We start from the raw sequence: 18,509 nt of genomic DNA on the forward strand, positions 1-18,509 counted from the left end.
TCACATTGGGGAGATACAACAGGAACTAGTACATTTGATGTACACACGTAGTACTTCTAGAAGTACTACTACTATCACTACTTTTGTTACGAATAGGATTGTTAGTACTTGTAATAGTACAACTACTATGGTGTATGTGTTTAATATATATGCTGACAGAAGTACATTTGCATTTATTAATCCTGAATGAAAGATGGGATAGCTGGTGCTTTGAATGTAGTTAATATGCTAACGCGTTGAGCTTTATGTAACAGAGAGCTGGTGTTGTGAGGTGTGCCTGCTCACCATAGGTCCGGGAGCGCCGTTCTCACCAGGTGATCCAGACTCGCCCTACAAGGAGGGAGACATTCATCAACGTCTCAGATGGTACCACACTGAAAATAGTATGCTGTACGATGATGCCCTTAACAGTAAAAAGATCATTAGCCGTCAGAAAGAGAATATAAGTTATGTTTATATTTTAAACGTACTTTAGAGCCAGCAGCGCCATGCTCTCCCTTAGCTCCATCAAGACCTGGATAGCCCTGGAGAGGGACGGGGAAAAAGAGCACATTAGGACAACAAGGAGTTAAGAAAACCAGAAACCACCATCTTGAGTTTTATTTGATGGTGGGCCGGCTCCAACGTCCGTCAGCGACAGAAACACTCACTCTGTGTCCCTTGATGCCGGGCAGGCCAGGTGTTCCAGGGAAGCCACGTGCTCCCTTTATATGTGGAAAGAACAGACGACAGGTTGAGAAGAGATGATGCCGGGTCACAGCAACACATCGGGAAGACCGATAAAAAGCATGGAATTATTCTCGTCTCCAAGATCTTTTTTTTTCAATACAGGATGTGAGCCAGTGGGACACCAAGTCTCACACAGTGGGACCTGGTGAGAGCACAGTTGGTTTCACGTTACAGACCCAGTATCTTCTATTCTTTACTGCACACACCACACACACCAAAAATGTATTATTAGAAATAAATACAATTCTGGTACAGCATGCTCTCTTCTTGACTGATGTCTAAACTTTGATCAATCTCCATAGGGGGTGTATTATGTATGTCTCCTGTCTGAAAATATAACAGTACTGGCTTACAGAGACAGTAACATTGATGGTTAGATGAAATAGAATCCTATACAATTGGCATAATCAATGAATCAGAGTCCTATACACCGCACCACCAATTAAAATAATCAACGATAATGCTGTTATTAGAGAATGATCTACTGTTAGAACAATATAACTTCAGCGATAATTAATGTGAGTCGGATGCATCTAGATAACTACTACTACTACTACTACTACTAGGACTACTAACACTATCTCTAGGTCTACTAGCCTACTACTTTTTAGTTGTTCAGTTATTTAGTCAACACCAACCCAGCCAATCATAATTCAGCATTCATCCAGTTCATCACTCGACACACACAAATTATAATACATAATCAATAATAAATCAAAAGCCAACAAATCTGGAAACGTACCTGAGGTCCAGCAGGCCCACGCTCACCAGATTTGCCTGGTTTGCCAGCCTCACCCTAATACACAAACACAAAGAGTAAATATAATATATACACCATCATTCATTTTTTGAGAATGTATCTAAAAAAATATTATTGGCCAGGTAGGTAGTTTGTATTGTAGCCATTCCCGTTGCGCAAACTTGCATACAGTTTTTTCAATGTGGGGTTTTGCGCCCCTAGTGGAGATATTTGGAAACTTTAAGTCTGCTACCATCTGGTGGCTGTAATAAGGCATTGTAAGTTCGGCCTCATGTAACAATATTCAAATGGTTAAAGATATGCAGAAGTCATTTTCATATTTTTTTTAGAAAACATTTCGAACATTTCGAGCCTGCACTCATCATGAGAAAAAACATAGAAATGTTTTCATTATAATGCAATCAAAGTATGCACTTCAATATGGTTAACACAATAATATGCTGTAGCCTGACAAATTTAGTATAATTAGCATAGAATATAATAAAGTATAATCACGTGTCATGTTTTATGACAATTTATAGACCAACCTCCAACCCGAAATAGGAAAAGGTTACAAATAATTATGGTAATTTAAGAGGAAGATCAAGATCTGAGATTTAAGCGTTTGAGTTTACTTGGTTTGAAAGTCAATTAAAGGTTCTTAAGGTAAGGTAAGGTATATTATTTTAGTGTAATTTGTTAGCAATGGCATGGCCATCCGTCTGTTATTAGTGAGGGAAAATGCCCTGTGAGAATATCTTACGAGTTGACTGTATACCTGTAGGAGCCAATTTAGATTTTAGAAAGTGAATGGCTCTGTTCTGAGCAATAAGGGAACCTCTTCCCTAATTGGTTTGGGGAGTCGATCTTACCTTTCCAGGTTAAGACTACTGGGTACTTTTTGCGTTTTTCTTTTCTTTTCTTTTTTATAATTGGTGATTTCTGACATTGTGTTTGCAACCAAAGTACTCACATCATCTCCAGGTTTGCCAGAAAGTCCAGGGGGGCCACGGGGTCCCATTGGGCCCTGCCAATAAAACAAGAATAATCAACAAACATACTCATCCAATCAACAAACATACTCATCCAAACCAACAATTAGTAGCCGTATTTCAGTATTAGTTTCATCTGGTTACAATGTGTATGTTCCCTTTAATATACAAGCATCCATGGCAGAAAAAAATCTTAAAAGGATTTATTTACAAGAAATTGTTCTACACAGAGGACTCTAATTATTATTGTTTACTGTCGCAGAGACATGCACTGAAAACCTTTCACAACATTGAAGATCATTCAAAATAGTTTCCCCTGGTTCTGTTCTTTACACAAATCAAAGAACTTCTAAGAACATCAAACTGAATACAAAACAACCTTTCTTGAAAAATACATCCTCAAATGATAAACCCACTAACAAACGGTACTGCTCTCATCTAGTTCTCACTTAGCTTTGACCGGAGTGAAGCTAAAAACCTACTATTCCATTGAGCAATGAAAAATATGAATCACATAAATAGGTTTATTAATGGATGGATCTTGTTTTTTAATCCTATGTTGTGTAACTCCATTTGAGTATACGAAGCAGGATGCTCTTCTAAAACCAGCATAATTAATTAGGAGCTAATTGGGCCCAGCTGCACACCAGACCTTGACATGTATAATAAGCACAGTATGACTCAAGGCAATCCATTATGGTGGCTCCTGCTGAGCGGTGTTCCTCAGGCAGACTTGATCTTAATCCAGGCTAATGATGTGTTGGAGCCATGGGTCTCTCAGGGCAGCAGCAGGTTGTCTGAGAGGGCACCTCTCAGGCTGCATGTCTGAGCTCCAGATGAAATTAGTAGCACAGTGGTGGCCTGGCCCTGATCGCCCACTTGTAGCTTTTAGCCCAATTCTTTTTTAAATGTCTACTATAGGTAGACACGTTTTGAGTAACCGGATCCAAGGGCATCACACCACAGAGTTAAGCCATGCATAACAATAGCCTGCCTTGTTATGTTTCCGGGGCTGGGGGCGATTTTCAACACAATGTCGTGATTGGTTGTTACCTTGGACCCGGTTCTGCACTTGGAGCATAGACAGCGCCTTGAAAAATATTGTGCAAGCCACTCGTCTACCTTGAGCGACTACTAAAGGGTTTTGGTATAGTGAGAGGATATTGCAGGAAGGGATTGCAGGGGGTAACTCAAAAGGAAAAAGGGAGAAAGTGATATCCAATGGCACTGTTGGTATGTCCTGAAGTATATGGAGCCAGCTGGCTGTGGCTTGTGAACTACGCGGCTCTTTTGAGGAGGTGACGGAGGAGGAGATAGTCATGGTGTTTAAAAACCAAAATGGTAGGAAAGCTGAAGAAGAATTGTGAAGGGGCGAGCAGCTAGTTTTGAAGTATAAAGTGTGGAAAATGTTAAATATTTCACAAACTAAAGTACATTATCAAAGATAAAGGCATTACAATTTCAGTGTAAGGTTTCAGTGTTTAACAACATGTTCACAACACTGAAATTGTGTTTCAATTACTATTTGTTACCTGGCATGCTTCCGGACTGAAATTCCTTGTGACTACATCCTGAACCGTTTGCTTCATGATCAATTACAATCTAAATGTCTGATCCCGGCCAGGGAGGATACTTCATGGCTTGGTGTACTTACAGACTGTCCGGGTTCTCCTGGCTCTCCGGGATTGCCTTGGAAACCCTGTGGGCCCTAGAAGACAGAAGATAAGAGGAACATTACAGGGAGTCCGTCTGGTTGGAGGAATACCAGACGTTGAATAAACACAGATGTAGAGTTTGCTTGGCGGAAAATGACAGGATCTTAACCAACAAAACGATGCAGAACCTTATCTTGAAAAGGGTTAACTGTAAGCCAACAGAAGAAATCACCAATAAACATTCAAATACAACGTCATTCAAAGTCCCTCTATATACAGAATTAAATGAGAACGGTTTAGTAATGATTGCATGTGTTTTATTTTAACACATGCTGTATGCCATTCTGTCTTACCGACCCACTGAATTTGTCTCTTAATTTTGAAATACAATAATTTAATCTGCATAAAGGAACAATGACTGCATTCGATTTAAATTGATTGTCTCTCTGTCTCTGGGCGAGCTCTGAACTACATACATATGTGCAGGGACCAAACACATATTGGGACCAAATTTCACCATCAGGGGTTAAAAAAGCATGCAGCTTACACACATGATGGGAGCGTGAGTTTAGGTCTCAGATTTAAGGATATAGCCTGACTATGCCCACGCCCTGACTACTTCCACCCAGGGAAATACTTACAATAGTATTAGACATACACTAACCAAATAAAGGTCACACAGGTTCATTCACGAATGAAAGTCAAAGACGTTTTGTTCCCAATATAAAAACCTTGCTTGAATGCCTTCTTGGCTCCCAGCTATGAACATGACCAATCACCACGGAGATTAGCATCACGCACCAATTAGGGAGTCAATTAAGAGAAAGCCTCATAGAAACGCCAAAATGAACACCTGTTTCTTCAAATAGTCAGCTATCTTTTAGAATGAAAGTAATTTGCTTGGTTTAACAGTTAAGATGTGACCGCAATATGTTCGCCTTGTTACCCATGTTGCTCTCGCAGTGTTATGGCGGGAGAATTGTTTGAGCAGCGTGACAGTGTGAGGCTGAAGGTGAAAGCGTGTGTCACACACCAGCACCGTGAGAGTTGGCAGCCCTGCTATGAGTCCTTTAAAAACTAAAACCCAGTCTGAAGTGTATTGTAAGCAACAACCTAAGTGTCTGCTGAGGCAGCAAGTTGAGACAGGTTGGCCTGGCACTGCCTTGAAACCTAACAGCTCTCGGGCTGAAAGTTTAAGCCGTGGGCTGCTGCTTAAGAGCTGCAGAAGAGGGGACTAAAGAGGCCCATGAAAGGCATAGTGTCAGCTGTGTCTAGGCTGTGACGCATGGGAATAGCCCCAATGCCTGCCGCTGAGGGATCAAAGTTGTACTTGGCGTAAACTGCATGGTGTGTTGTGTCCCTATGTTAGCTGTGTGTGTATGTCAATAAATAGTTCAGGTCTTAGCTGGGCCTTTATTTCCGCCACTAACAACTGCCCTTTCAGTTATCGCTCAGGTTGTGGTCTTCCTAGAGTCCAGTGAAGTTTATGTGCCCCCAGCGTCATTATGAATACAGTCTCAGTTGAGCCCTCACAGGAACCACATTCATATGGGATAAGAAGTGGCCCCTGAAGTTTTGGCCCTCAAGGAAAACCCCTCAGGGGTGAGGGCGAAGGGAAAGAAACCCTGACAAGGGACAAATAAGAGGGCTCTAAGGGGATTAAAGCAGATAAGTATGCAGTAATACAAGGCCCTTCTCAGTGAACTCAGGTCAGTTTTTTGCATCTAAGTATCACTATACAAGACACTTCTCCATGAACTCAGGTCAGCTTGGTGGGTCTATGGGTGTCCCTGGAAGGAGGGGGCACTGGCGGGTGTAGTGGTGTCTACATGGGTGTGTTGTTTGACAGAGGGACGGAGGTACTTACAGGTGATCCGCTGGGGCCCGGTGGTCCTCGTGGGCCCATTGGTCCCTTGGGGTAGGGGGTGGTGGGGGAGGGGGAACAGGAAAGAGACACAAAATCAGCATCAGGACAGAAAGCCCCGCTCTGCCTGTTGTTTCAAAACCTACACATGTACACAAACACATTCCAGGCAGCTGTGGGAAGCCTGCACTTATCTTATGTTGTTGAAAAAGAAAACATCTTCAGATGAACTCAAATTCTTTTTTCAGAAGCTATAAAAATACATTGCCTTTGCCCCAAAGCATCAGAAACTCTGTGACTTGCCCTGCATGCCGTATACATAAATCCTTTGGAATTCCTCATTGGCATTCAAAATTCATCTGCCTCACTTTCTTGTTTTCTCTCTCACACACACTGTAACCTTGGCTTTGACTTTCGCTCTTTATTGATCTAGCCGTCAAACTCTCTCTCTCTCTCTCTCTCTCTCTCTCTCTCTCTCTCTCTCTCTCTCTCTCTCTCACTCTCTCTCTCTCTTTCTCTCTCTCTCTCTCTCTCTCTCTCTATATATATATATATATATATATATATATATATATATATATATATCTTATCTGTCTATCCATCTGTCTAACTGTCCATCTCTCTATCCTTTTATCTGTCTGCCTATCGATCTATCCCTTCCCAGGCAGCTACATATTTCTGAGTTCAAAGGTCATGAGTGTTAGGGTTGTGGAGTGCTTGAACTTGACATGACTGATGTGCAACTGTCAACACAACTTCCAGCCATTTCCGCACACATACAAACCAATTAAACTAACCCAATGAACTTTTTCGGTTTGCAAAAAAAACACAAGATAATCAGTTGGATTGTAAGAACAAACCACTTATTAATCTGTTTTTCTGTGCTTGTTAGACCTCTGTGCTCTGCAACACAATCTGCTGTATGGCAGCTTCTGCTTCGAGTCACATGTCAAAATAAATGTCTCCTTCGAGGGTATGGGTCATTGCTCCGCAAGAGGAGATCACATTCTATGGAGGTGATGAGCCAAAAGCCCTTTCTCTCTCCCTTTCTCCTTTCAGAATCAAAAAAGAAATATATATTGAACGTAGGATATAATGTGATGTCAATAATGTTTCATTCAAGTTTCCAATATTCCCAGTGAAAAGGAACTTTGACTAAGTTTCCATGCAAGCTCCGCTAAGGTGGAAGGAAAAAAATTAAAACCCTGAACGTATCCCTCTATATATGCACTCCCTTTATAGGGTTCATGTAAAGTATGCTGATTATGCTTCAGAAATGTGGGACAGTAGCCAAAGAAAATGCAGGGACACGCTTCAACGCATAGATGGTTCTCGAATGGGAATGAAAGTGTTCTTTTCACCGAGTGTGAGGGGCCTTGTCACAGAGCATATTGGGGGGGGGGGGGTTTATCAATAGGCCTCTATACCCTATGGTGTGTTTGTTTGTGTGTGTGTGTGTGTGTGTGTGTGTGTGTTTGACATCAGTACGGGGGCATGTTTAAGTGTGCTTGTGCATACATGTGTGTGTGTGTGTGTGTGTGTGTGTGTGTGTGTGTGTGTGTGTGTGTGTGTGTGTGTGTGTGTGTGTGTGTGTGTGTGTGTGTGTGTGTGTGTGTGTGTGTGTTTGGGCTTTGAGGCTTGGAGAGACACTGAGAGAGCACTGTTGAAGTGTCTGTGGTGGGGTTGGGTTCAGGTATGAAGTGGGGCTGGGGGTGTGTGTGTGTGTGTGTGTGTGGGGGGGAGGGAGGGGGAATGCTTTAGATGTGGAGGAGTAGGTCAGTTCGGTCCAGCCACCAGAGCCACAAGCATATGAATGGACAGACTCTCTGCTTTGGGAGCTGAAGGTGAGGCCGGCAGAGACCAGAGCACACTGTGGGGCTCTGAAAGCCCCTCAGCCTCATCTTCTGGTGTCCCAGCACCTCCAGCTTAGACCGGGGCCTCAGCCCTCCCAGCCGGGGCCCGGGCCTAGGCCGACAGCCAAGCGCCGATGCGGTTTTCCGAGCCGGAATAGCTCCCAGCAGTCCTGCTTCTTATTCCAGCTAGCGCCATCTGTCATGCCAGCTAGGTGGGCTGGGTTTTTTCTTTCAAGGCATTTGAAAAAAATAAAAAACGAAACTCTATCAACGTCTGTTTCCTCTGCGGCCATGAAAACACCTCCTCCTTAAGCGCCACGGGAGGTGTTTATTTTTCCATGGGGACCCACCAGAGGGGAGGTGTTTCCCTTCTCCACTAGAGGGACCCGGGCAGGTTCGAACAGAGGCATGTGAGTTCATATCAAACAAAAAACACAAACTCCCTCTGGGGTAAAAAAAAGAAAAGAGTATCCATGGCTACATCCAAGCCTTTCTGGTGAGCGCCATTGATCCAGGGGGTGCAGTGCTGTGAAACGGGGGAACGGTGCGGACAGTTGGGTGGACTCATGGGAGGGGGGGGCGCTCTCTCTCACCATTGGTCCCTGCATCACGCCCATCTGAGCGCCTCCAGACTTCTCGTCGAATCCACCGGCCATCTGAGCAGCAAAGTTCTGTGGGAGGAGGAGCGCCAGAGAGAGACGTATGTGAGGAGATGTTGAGGCGTGTGGTTGAGCATTGAATATGTTCTGATGTTGACGGCAGTTATAAAGGTTTGGAAATGGTCCACTCTCAGTACTTAAATTGTGAATGAAATGCTTAGATTTGTATTAATTTCAATTTTATTATAAAAAATTGAAAATGGATATTCTTGCTTAAATCAGACTCTGTTCGTATTTAGTTTCTGGAGATGCTTGAAATGTCAGCAGACTTTGGCTGAGCTATCCAACGTAAAGTTGAAAACTAACTAACATAAAGTTTCTCAATCCTCTCAATAGATCAGATATCTATAGACCTGTTACTAAGCCAAGTTCAAGGAATCTCAGATTATTTTTGGTCGACTTTGGTCAGGGCAGGAATGGATCAGGTTTTGAGGTGTTTGTCAACTCCATATTTGATGGATGAGCACAGAGGAAGCAGACACAGCAGCCATGTGAACTGGTTTAATTTCTCCCCTCTCCACACAATGAATCTCCTTGTTGTTCCCCAACCCCCACCATATTCTCTCCTTCCCAAGTCTCCCATGCCATCTCCTGTCCACTCACCTACCCCACCCCCCACCCCCATCTCTGTCTCTCCCTGGCAAAGAATGAGAGACATTCTCTCTATCTCTCCCCTCTCTGTAACCCCCTCACCGTCATCTTCAACACAGCCAGCTCCAGCCAGAAACCGTCTTTTCTGCTAATGTTTTCACCACCAAATAAAGTTCTGCCTTTTGGGGAGGCCAATACTTTCACCCATTCAGTCTTTCACCCGGCAAATCTGATGCTTTTCTGAGCACCCGAACATGTCGGCGCGTCCGGCCTATGGACTTTTACTCTGCGGTGTTTATAGTGAGACTAAACCCCACCCGGCCCTGGCTCCTCTCATCACCCTGGGCATGTCATGGGATACTCACTCCGCCGAGGCCGGGGGGTCCGTTCGGGCCTGGGGGGCCGGGGGGGCCGGGGTTTCCAGGGGTACCGGGTTCACCGTCTCTTCCGCGGGGGCCGAGGGTTCCCTGAGACGCAAACACAACGAGGAGGGGGCGGGGGTTGGTTCAGATGCATGTGATTGATTTGTTGGAGTTCTCATGCCAATCCTGAGATACTATGTTGATGAAAAAACAAGTGAGAAATGTGTGGACCAATAGATAACTTTAGTTTGGGCCTGTTTCTACAGGTTCAGTCAGTCTGTACGTTAAGATTAACAACGTTTCTTAGAACAATGCAATGTGCACTGGAATTTGTGTTAAGGACCTAATGACGTCTGATTAATTATAATTAGACTAAATGTTTATGGTTAAACTAACTGGAATTTAATCTTGGAAATTAAGCGAGGAAGGCTTAAATGATTGCATAAATCGATTGTATTTGAGTTTATAATGCTGATCTCTTTCAGAACAAGTAGCAGCCATGTAACAATCAAATGTTAGCCTCAATTGATATCATCATTGTAAATCCTGATGTCTGTGTGTCATTTAAGATTAAAAGACAATCAGAAACATTGAACACAGGTTGTGGACAGGCAATGGGGAAATCATTACAATAACAATTAGGCACAATGCTGTATGAAGCTATTGAACTACAGTTCCAAAATACATTTATTTCTTGAAAGGTTTCAGAGAGCTCTGTGAATGCCTGATGAAAAGAGCAACGAATCCTCTATTTTAGTTACAATTTATCTTTTTCAAAAACAACTAAAATGTCTATAATTTTTTTTAAAGGGATTAGACATAATTGCCCATAGTGCTATTCAAATTAAAGACAAACAAAAAGCTAGCTGCAAGAAAACATTGAACAAATAGAATATATTAGGTATCCTATAGCATGCTTGGAAAGACATAAATGGGCTTGTGATAAGAAATAAATGGTTATACATTGAGATTGGGATAACCAATGATAGGACATCGAAATGACCGATCTGCTCTTTTTAAATATCTGTCTCTATATACACTACACTACACTATATATACTACTACACACTAGTCTGTGTGTTTTTAATGATGTAAATCAAGCAATATGCTCGGGCCTAAAAGATGAAATAACAATGCATTATTGTTAAATAGTTTTCTGATCTCAAGGTCAATTATTGACCTTTAGGCCCCACTTCTCCTAGGTGCAAATACCAACATCTATTATCTGTTCCCCTCATTTCTCCACTAAAGTACTGACCCGTGCACTGCATACCAAGTTTCTTTATGCAAACTTATAGGAATACCTCAGCAGACATCACAAAAATCGCTGGGATGATGAAATTCCCCCTTGCTTTGAAGAAGCTCCATCTTGGAGGCAAGCCATTCTTCTCACAGTAAAATATTCACAAACAAGACCTCCTCAGACACCTTAACCCGGTGGCTGACGGCCATGACACGCCAAATGAGCTGTTCACATTAATACCAGGATCAAAGCCTGACAAGACCGGGGACGCTAATTTAACACCCTCATTTGAATAAGCATCTTGTTACTGCCCCGGGTTTATGCTACGGCACCCAGATCTGTTAAACAACCCACACGCTTCAAGAGGACCACGTAGCCAGGCGGGGGCGGAGGGGGGAGGGGGAGGGGGGGGGGGGGGGACTGGGGCTAAGAAGCCCCTCACTGAAAGACTGCCATTGATCCAGACCTGGAAGGTGTACTAGATCCCCACGCCCATGCCCCACCCCCACCCCCCCAACCGGCTCAGAACCCAACATCCCGCTAGGTCAAAGATAGCCTAGTGTGTGGAATCTAGGTCGGTCAACTCACCTTCTCGCCCTTATCTCCTCTGGATCCCCGTGCTCCTTGCTCTCCTGATGGTCCCTATATGAAGACAAGATGGTGGCCGTCAGTTTAGTCAGGTGTTGTTCAAGAATGTGTCAGCAGTGCATTAAAAAAAAATATATATAATCTAATGTTTTTTGCTTTGCTTGTATACTTTTATTGCGAAAGATATTAAAAACACATTTGAACATTGTTTTCAGGTAACGGCTAAACCTAAATGCCTAGTACTCTACGTGCTGCTTGTTGGGAGACGTTTCTTTCGCACCCACTGAAGTGCAGAAGAGGTTTTTAGGTGTAAAGTGTCAACATGCTGAAGGCAGTGCATACCATTGGACCAGCTGGTCCTCTTGGTCCTACGACCTAGAAAGAAGAACAAAGACAAAAGGTAAAGAAATTAGTATAACCTTGTTTATAGGGCATGGACACTTACTCAGATTTTACTTTATTCGTTTTTTTATTAGCTGTGTATTATCCTGTAAAGAACTTGACGTTTTTATATCAGACTTTTCCAATAAATCCTGTGGTTTGCATTAGAAATTACTTTTACTGGAGCACTTTGTGATGTTGCATAGTGCCGTTGTGTGCATTGTGTGTAGGTGCACCATGTGTACACGTCGTCATGAAGTAACATAAGAGCAGGTAGATGCATACACATTTGTGTCTGTGGGTCTGTGTCCTTAATGTAACAGTTTTCCCTTCACTAGTGCAGTGTTGCTCACTGCTAATCTCCCTGGGCACAGCATTATCAAAACACATGCACAATAAACAAGGCCTTGTTATATCCGGCTATGGGCTTGAATTCCCTAAGAGGGGTGAAGTATTTCCATATGCAGCGTGGCAACGGCTGGGGGCTCCACTCTCACTCCTTCTCTCTTCCTTTCTCGCTCTGTCTTGAATTCTATCTTTATATGCGTCGCTCACCTGTCCAATGGGAATTTTTATAGGAGGGTTGAATGGAGGACATCAGTCTGTGTTGTATTGTGCTTGGGCTTCCTTAAGAGCAGGCTAATTGCCCTTCCACAGTGCATTCTTTGCGTTCATCCATGTGATTCCAGTAACCTATCTCTGTCTATATGATGCTGGAAATACTTTAAAAAAGAGAAAACACCTGATCTCTAAAAATGTCTTCAAAAAATAGTTTTTTTCTATCGATTTTATCATTCCCCTGTCCCCTTTTTAGTGAGTTTCAATTATTCTGAAAAGATTGGTAACATTGAATCCCTTTGGAAATGTTTACTTACATCTGTAATATCTCCAGGTTCACCCTTCTGGCCCTATGAAGATACAGAGAGTAAAAAACAGGGAAAGATTAAATAAATAGAATGCTATCCACTTATTAATGCATGCAGTTAGTTATCACACACTACTTTAATTTATATACCCCTGCCAATCATTACACCTTTAGAAAACCCATCCCTATGAAAATAGCCAGTCCAACAAGACACCTCAGTATTAAACGTTAAGTATGCCTTCTCCACCCAGTTCTCATTGATATCCATAGACAGCAAGAGACAGGAAGTAACTACTATGTGTCTAAAAAGCCCCTCCACATCAAAGAATCCCCGTAATCCCCAAATCACACAGCCACACTCTGGATCTGATACAAGTCAAAGACAGGGACAGATTTAATTGTAGGTACTAGCAGGTACATTACACACAAGGCCAGACACACAGACAGGGTGAACTGGGCACGCACACAAACACACTTACACACACACAAAGTATCTCACCTTAGCTCCGGACGCGCCTGTAATGTAGCGAAGACAGAGAGGACGGACAAAAATAGAATGATAGTTAATAACTATAGTAACCAATTGCACAACACAAACATCTAGTTGAACCTACATAGATATCTAGCCATTCCTCTAAAAATCCCCTCAAGTTCCCTACACCGAACCTATGCTGATCAAACGCACGGCACATCTAAGAGCCAAGAGCCCATCAGGATCAGTGAAGTGTTGACTGACTGAGGCACCATCTCGAAGCACAAGCGTAGCAGCAGTTGATGTGTTATGTTAAGAATAAAGCCATGAAATTGTTGCACCTGTTTCTGCACATTAGAGTCTTTCGGACAAGTAGTAAGCCATAATGTTATATAAGTGCTTCATGTTTTTCTTTAGTGTAAATACATTGTATTGTGTTTTGTATTGATACAGTAAAGCCTATGTTAAACATATGATATTGCCTTGAAATATTATGCATTCTACAAGCTTGTGAGGCAAAAGGTGTGGTCAATGGCAATTATGATTTTCAATGATGCTTCTCAAAAATAGATGATTCAATGAATGAATGGATAACAAACAGTTTGGTTTGTTTACTCATTATCCAAGGCCAATGAGACACATTTCTAAGAACTCCAATTTGGAGAGCCCCTCACTGACAGAGGGGATTGAGTCAGGGGGTTGGACTGTCTCTGTGTGAGGGAGGTATTTCATAATGACTCCCACATGTTTTCACCATTTCTTATGGGCAGAGTAGACTAGTATTCACATTTTCAAGATGGTGGCCAAGGTGAGCCAGCAAGGGAAGAAAAATAACATTGAGGTAGCATATCACAGAAATACCATCAGAATTGCCATTGTTATAGTTTTGTTCATTCGTCATTTGTTTCTTTGGGGGAGGCAGGGGGTTGGGGGGATAAATAACAGTATTCAATCCAAGGATAATAATAATAATGTTAAGAATAAATATGGCTATTATTCATCCTTGGGAGAATACCCTTTTTCCGCCCTTTGCAAACTTCCCCCAAAAGGAAACAAGATGATCTTGCAACAGTAATTTATTTATGAGAGGTGTGAAATAAATAAATTACGACCACTGGTCTGGGGCAGGTCAGCTGCGCAGATGGGGCAACACTCTCCGAATGGGATCTCTGGTTTGGGGCAGTCTCTTATCTCCTCGCAATTAATCTCGTCGCACAGGACGCTTCCCGTGTCACACACACAGATGCGACAAGGCTCTGGCTTCCACACGTCCTTGTCGCTATAGCGTTGTCCATCTTGTACACAGCTAAATGCATCGTCCTCTGTGTGTTATGAAACCATCCCATGCATGGGGTGGTTGGGTTTGAGGGGAGGAAAACAGATTATGCATTGGTTTAGTACTTGATACATGATATTAAAACTTGTTGTGAGTGAAGATTAATGGAGGAATGTTAAATAGTAATCGTAACTTTTACAGTCAATCTTCTTCAAATCAAACAATCATGAATAGAATGAAATGTAGATAAACTATAACACATATATATAACATATATAACACACTTACTGCCAATACCGCGGTTACCTACTGTAGGCCCACATCAAGAAATAACAATCGTATTTAATTCTATAAATGTGCAATATGCCAAATAGCACAACAATGTGCAATCTCATATTCGCCCACAGGGAGGCATCGCTGGTCAACAATACCTCCACTTCCTCGTTGCGCATGGTAGCTGAGAGTTTAGGACTTCCTCACCTCACTCGTGCATTGAAGCACGTGCCTAATCGTCAACCCCTTTAATTGCACTCTAAAGGTAAATATAGACCCGCTTTAAACTGGGAAGACGCCCTCAATTACTGCACACACCAAAGACAGACTTTACATTGACTAGCTACGAGAGCGGTTCAGCATGCTCTGAAAGCCAATGGTACGAAATGGAACGTGAATAGTGGGAGAGTGCGTCGAAGGGTCACCAGCTCAACAGACCTACTAATGTATTGCCCTACACACCAAGCTTTATCAATGAACTAGTTTGACATTAGGATTCCATATACCTTGCTATTGAGTTATCTTATTCAATGTAGGCCTACCACTAATAGCAAAATGCTCTGATTGGAATCTTGGCAATTTATGATCAGAGCTTAATCAGCCAAGGAAAGCCTTTGGAACGGGCAAGGGGGCTAAGGCTATAAATTAAGTACAGTAGTTCTATTTACTCACTCTGCCATGAATGGTTTCCTTATGGAAGTGAACAGACTGGGCAATTCACAAACTATTGCCAATGCAAATATGGGGGCACAAATCACATGTGTCAAATGCCAATTCAAACAAGCCAGCAAGTAAAGGGTGTTCTTAATGTTTTTTTTGATTGATGCTTTGTGATATATGACCTTCAATAAATGGACAGGAAGTCATACTAGCCTACAAATTCTTTAATTGATCCAACCAGATGTGCCCATAGGTGAATTTGGTCAATTGCATCATCATGCAAATTCAGAGGGCCCTCAATCTCTTGCTGAGAGTCAAAAATATGCTATTCTATTTCTCCTGTGTTGGCAGCTGCTGTCTACTGCTCGTGAGGGAGCAAAAAGGAGGGATGAAGAGTCTAAAGTGAACCCAGGTGTTCTGGAGGACTGGAATCTACTCTGTTTTTACAGCAGAGGCTGCCACGGCGACGAGTATTTGCTGACCTATAGACCATGAGGCAGCTCTCTACTAGCATCCATGCATGGTGAGTAACTGGCTACTGGATCGATGTGGCACCCTGTCTGCTGCCAGTGTATAGGTCAGTGCCAGTGTCCATCAGTGCTCTGTCTGTGTCTGGCTGTCTGCAAGACACTCTGGACTCTTGGGGCCCTTTTTGGGCTTCCCAGGCATATTTCTGTCTGGAGTTGTCTCTCAGGAAAAGAGAGACTTGCCTTATATTCAGGGGCCTACGACTGAAAAGGGTAACCTGAGACTTCCAATTTCTTGAGATGTGTTTTTTTTTCTTTATTTCTTTCTCGCGTTGGCTTGAACTTTTTCCTTCCCTCTTTATGCACCACCCGTTTTTCTCTTCTGATCTGGAATCTTGGCATGCCTGTCACATGCAGAAGAATGCACCTTTCCCTTGAGAGTATTCTATTAATTTCTCTCATTCTTTCCTTTAACCATTTTTTTAATCTCCAACCCTTGTCTCTTGTCTATTAAGCGACCGCCAGTCACAGCTCTCTGGGAAGAGTAGCCTAACAATTTACACTGATGGCCCCCTAAACTCCAAAATAAGCCCAAATTGAACACTTAATCTCTCTCACCTGGATTAAGTGTATAAAGTGCATTCCTGCTACACTGAAATACCGCTTTCAGTGTACATCCACGCATAGACAAAAAAGGAATAATAAAGCTGTGTGTGTATGGCAGGTAATCAGCCGCCTTTGAGTGACAATTAATTTCTGAATTGTGTGAATATTCAAAGGCCTATTTTGATTAGTATATGTGGGTCCCCCTTATCATTGGAAATCCACCTTTTCGTTGCGGTTCAACAAGCCTGGATTTGCCTCGATGCCCTCTGACAGCAAAGGAATGTTAACGCAGATTACCAAAGGCCCTTGAGCCTGGCCACCTTTTTCAGATGCACCCCTCCATGCCACACTTCCATGATCCTTTTTTCTCCCTCCCAACCCAAATTTAGAATAGGAAACTGTCTTCGGTGGACCCAATTCCTTCGGTGGACCCACAGCCACAGGTGTCCGACAGCGCAACTATTGCGTGAGCCTGGTGCAGGAGATTACTGTGGCAAATTGCTGAATGCGCTCACAATTCACCCAGTCAAACATCCAAACCGAAATGAATGTTTAGTTGATAATCACCGTTGGAACAATCAAAGTACTTCCTAATAACCGCTCCCACAAGTGTTTCCTTGAGAATTAGATTTGACCAGTTTTGCGTTAATTCAAGCGTTTTTACGCACACCAACACGTTCTATTCAACCGACATTCCTCACTCAAGGCTCACAGGTCGTGCGTAAAAGGTACGAAGAGTTAACGAAAACGAAAAGAAAAGTAACAACATGAACGCTTATCCTATAGTTATTATGCATTAGGTATAGTGCAACAATTACAATTGCGATAGAAAATAGATAAATGTCACTTACGGTCATCCTGACATCTCACCACGGCTAATAGTGCGACCTGGGTTGCTACAAGTAGCAATACAGTCCGCGAATCCACAAAGCTGAACATGTCTAAATATTAGACATGCGGCGCTTTTAGGGGAGAAAAGGAAAGGGATGAAGGTAACGGATGCTTCTCTCAGTGTGTGTTCTCCCAGTCACAGAGCTGAACCGTTTAACGTTCAACTTTCCTTGGGCCACCAGGGAAATCCAGCGACAGACCCAGACCCCTGCACAAACTCAGCACCGACCTTCTTCTGGTCAGGCACTGTAGTTTTATGTCCCCGTTACCTTCAATGAATCTTCGTATATTCCCAAAATCATGCCCAGCCCCTTACCCCCTGTCAAGCTGAAATCTGAGTCCCGATTCCCTCCCATTCTGTCTCCCAGGTTCCATTATCAACGTCCCAGACCCCTCCTTCCATATTGCTGTCACTGTAAAGGGGGTACTACCGGTAAAAGTAAAATATTTTTTCTCGCAAGCGCGCCGTCCCGCCCACCTCGCTGCAAGAGGTCTGTTGAGAATATGTCTCGTTGGATGTTATTAAATGACCATGACATGGGATTTACCCACATATTTAATCAACGTAGGGCTTTATCAAATATGACACTCTATTTCGGTGCTTGAGGTGAACGATTTCGTGATTTGTAATATGGGAGCAGTGCAAACTTTTAACACCAACATTTATATTTGCCAGTACATGATGAGAATGCATTCATAAAATGGTATTACAACTGTATGGTTTCATTAATGATCAATCAGAGGATATGCATGTGACCATGAGGCAGCTTTTAAAGCATCATGTGCTACATCAATGAACAGGTGGAAGAGTTAAATTGGGCAGGGCCAGGTCATTTCTGGGTCTACTCCTACTCTATTTATTGCCCTGACCTGCTGCACTGCATGTCTTTTACGAATAAAGCCATGCAGTGCAAACGTATATTGGTTTCCTTTTTTCTTTTCAGTTTAGTTCTTTTAGTATGACAATAAGGTTTGGGATGCTAGATAATATAGAAGCTGTAGCTTGAATTAATTTATGTGGGCTCATTATACTCACAAATTTAATTGAGTGTTGAGAAAATGTTCCCACAAAATTAAATAAAATTAAAATACATACCTGCACTGGCGTTTAACGTGTCTTAAATATTTCGTCAGATTACGTTGCTCTGTCGTCAACTGTAACTCATAGCACGTTCATTGACAGCTAGATTTGGTTATTGTTGGAGTCACATAGAGGCAAAACTGTACCCTAGCCGCCGCGACAAATCCAAGCTATAGCCAAGCTATGCCCTGCTACAACATTTGTTCTATGCGGACACCTTACAAATTTATTTTTGAAAAATGCCATCTGACTTCCTTTAGAT

At 42.7% G+C, this 18,509-nt stretch overlaps 1 protein-coding gene across 1 annotated transcript in view; it reads right to left on the reverse strand.

Moving 5' to 3' along the window:
• LOC130402685 (collagen alpha-1(II) chain) overlaps positions 1–17,441 on the reverse strand; it is a 44,178-nt gene extending 26,737 nt beyond the window's left edge. Inside the window, exons 1-15 of the mRNA XM_056606998.1 lie at positions 17,127–17,441; positions 14,106–14,315; positions 13,021–13,037; positions 12,532–12,564; positions 11,618–11,650; positions 11,276–11,329; positions 9,448–9,549; positions 8,426–8,503; positions 5,983–6,027; positions 4,115–4,168; positions 2,442–2,495; positions 1,472–1,525; positions 651–704; positions 471–524; positions 286–330 (exon numbers count right to left, since the gene is read on the reverse strand). Of these exons, the coding sequence (XP_056462973.1) occupies positions 286–330; positions 471–524; positions 651–704; positions 1,472–1,525; positions 2,442–2,495; positions 4,115–4,168; positions 5,983–6,027; positions 8,426–8,503; positions 9,448–9,549; positions 11,276–11,329; positions 11,618–11,650; positions 12,532–12,564; positions 13,021–13,037; positions 14,106–14,315; positions 17,127–17,214 (975 nt within the window). The 5' untranslated portion in view covers positions 17,215–17,441. The remainder of the gene's footprint in view (positions 1–285; positions 331–470; positions 525–650; positions 705–1,471; positions 1,526–2,441; positions 2,496–4,114; positions 4,169–5,982; positions 6,028–8,425; positions 8,504–9,447; positions 9,550–11,275; positions 11,330–11,617; positions 11,651–12,531; positions 12,565–13,020; positions 13,038–14,105; positions 14,316–17,126) is intronic.
• Positions 17,442–18,509: the final 1,068 nt, after the last annotated feature.

Source organism: Gadus chalcogrammus, chromosome 13, assembly GCF_026213295.1.
Source record: "Gadus chalcogrammus isolate NIFS_2021 chromosome 13, NIFS_Gcha_1.0, whole genome shotgun sequence".
Classification (NCBI taxonomy): Eukaryota; Metazoa; Chordata; class Actinopteri; order Gadiformes; family Gadidae; genus Gadus; species Gadus chalcogrammus.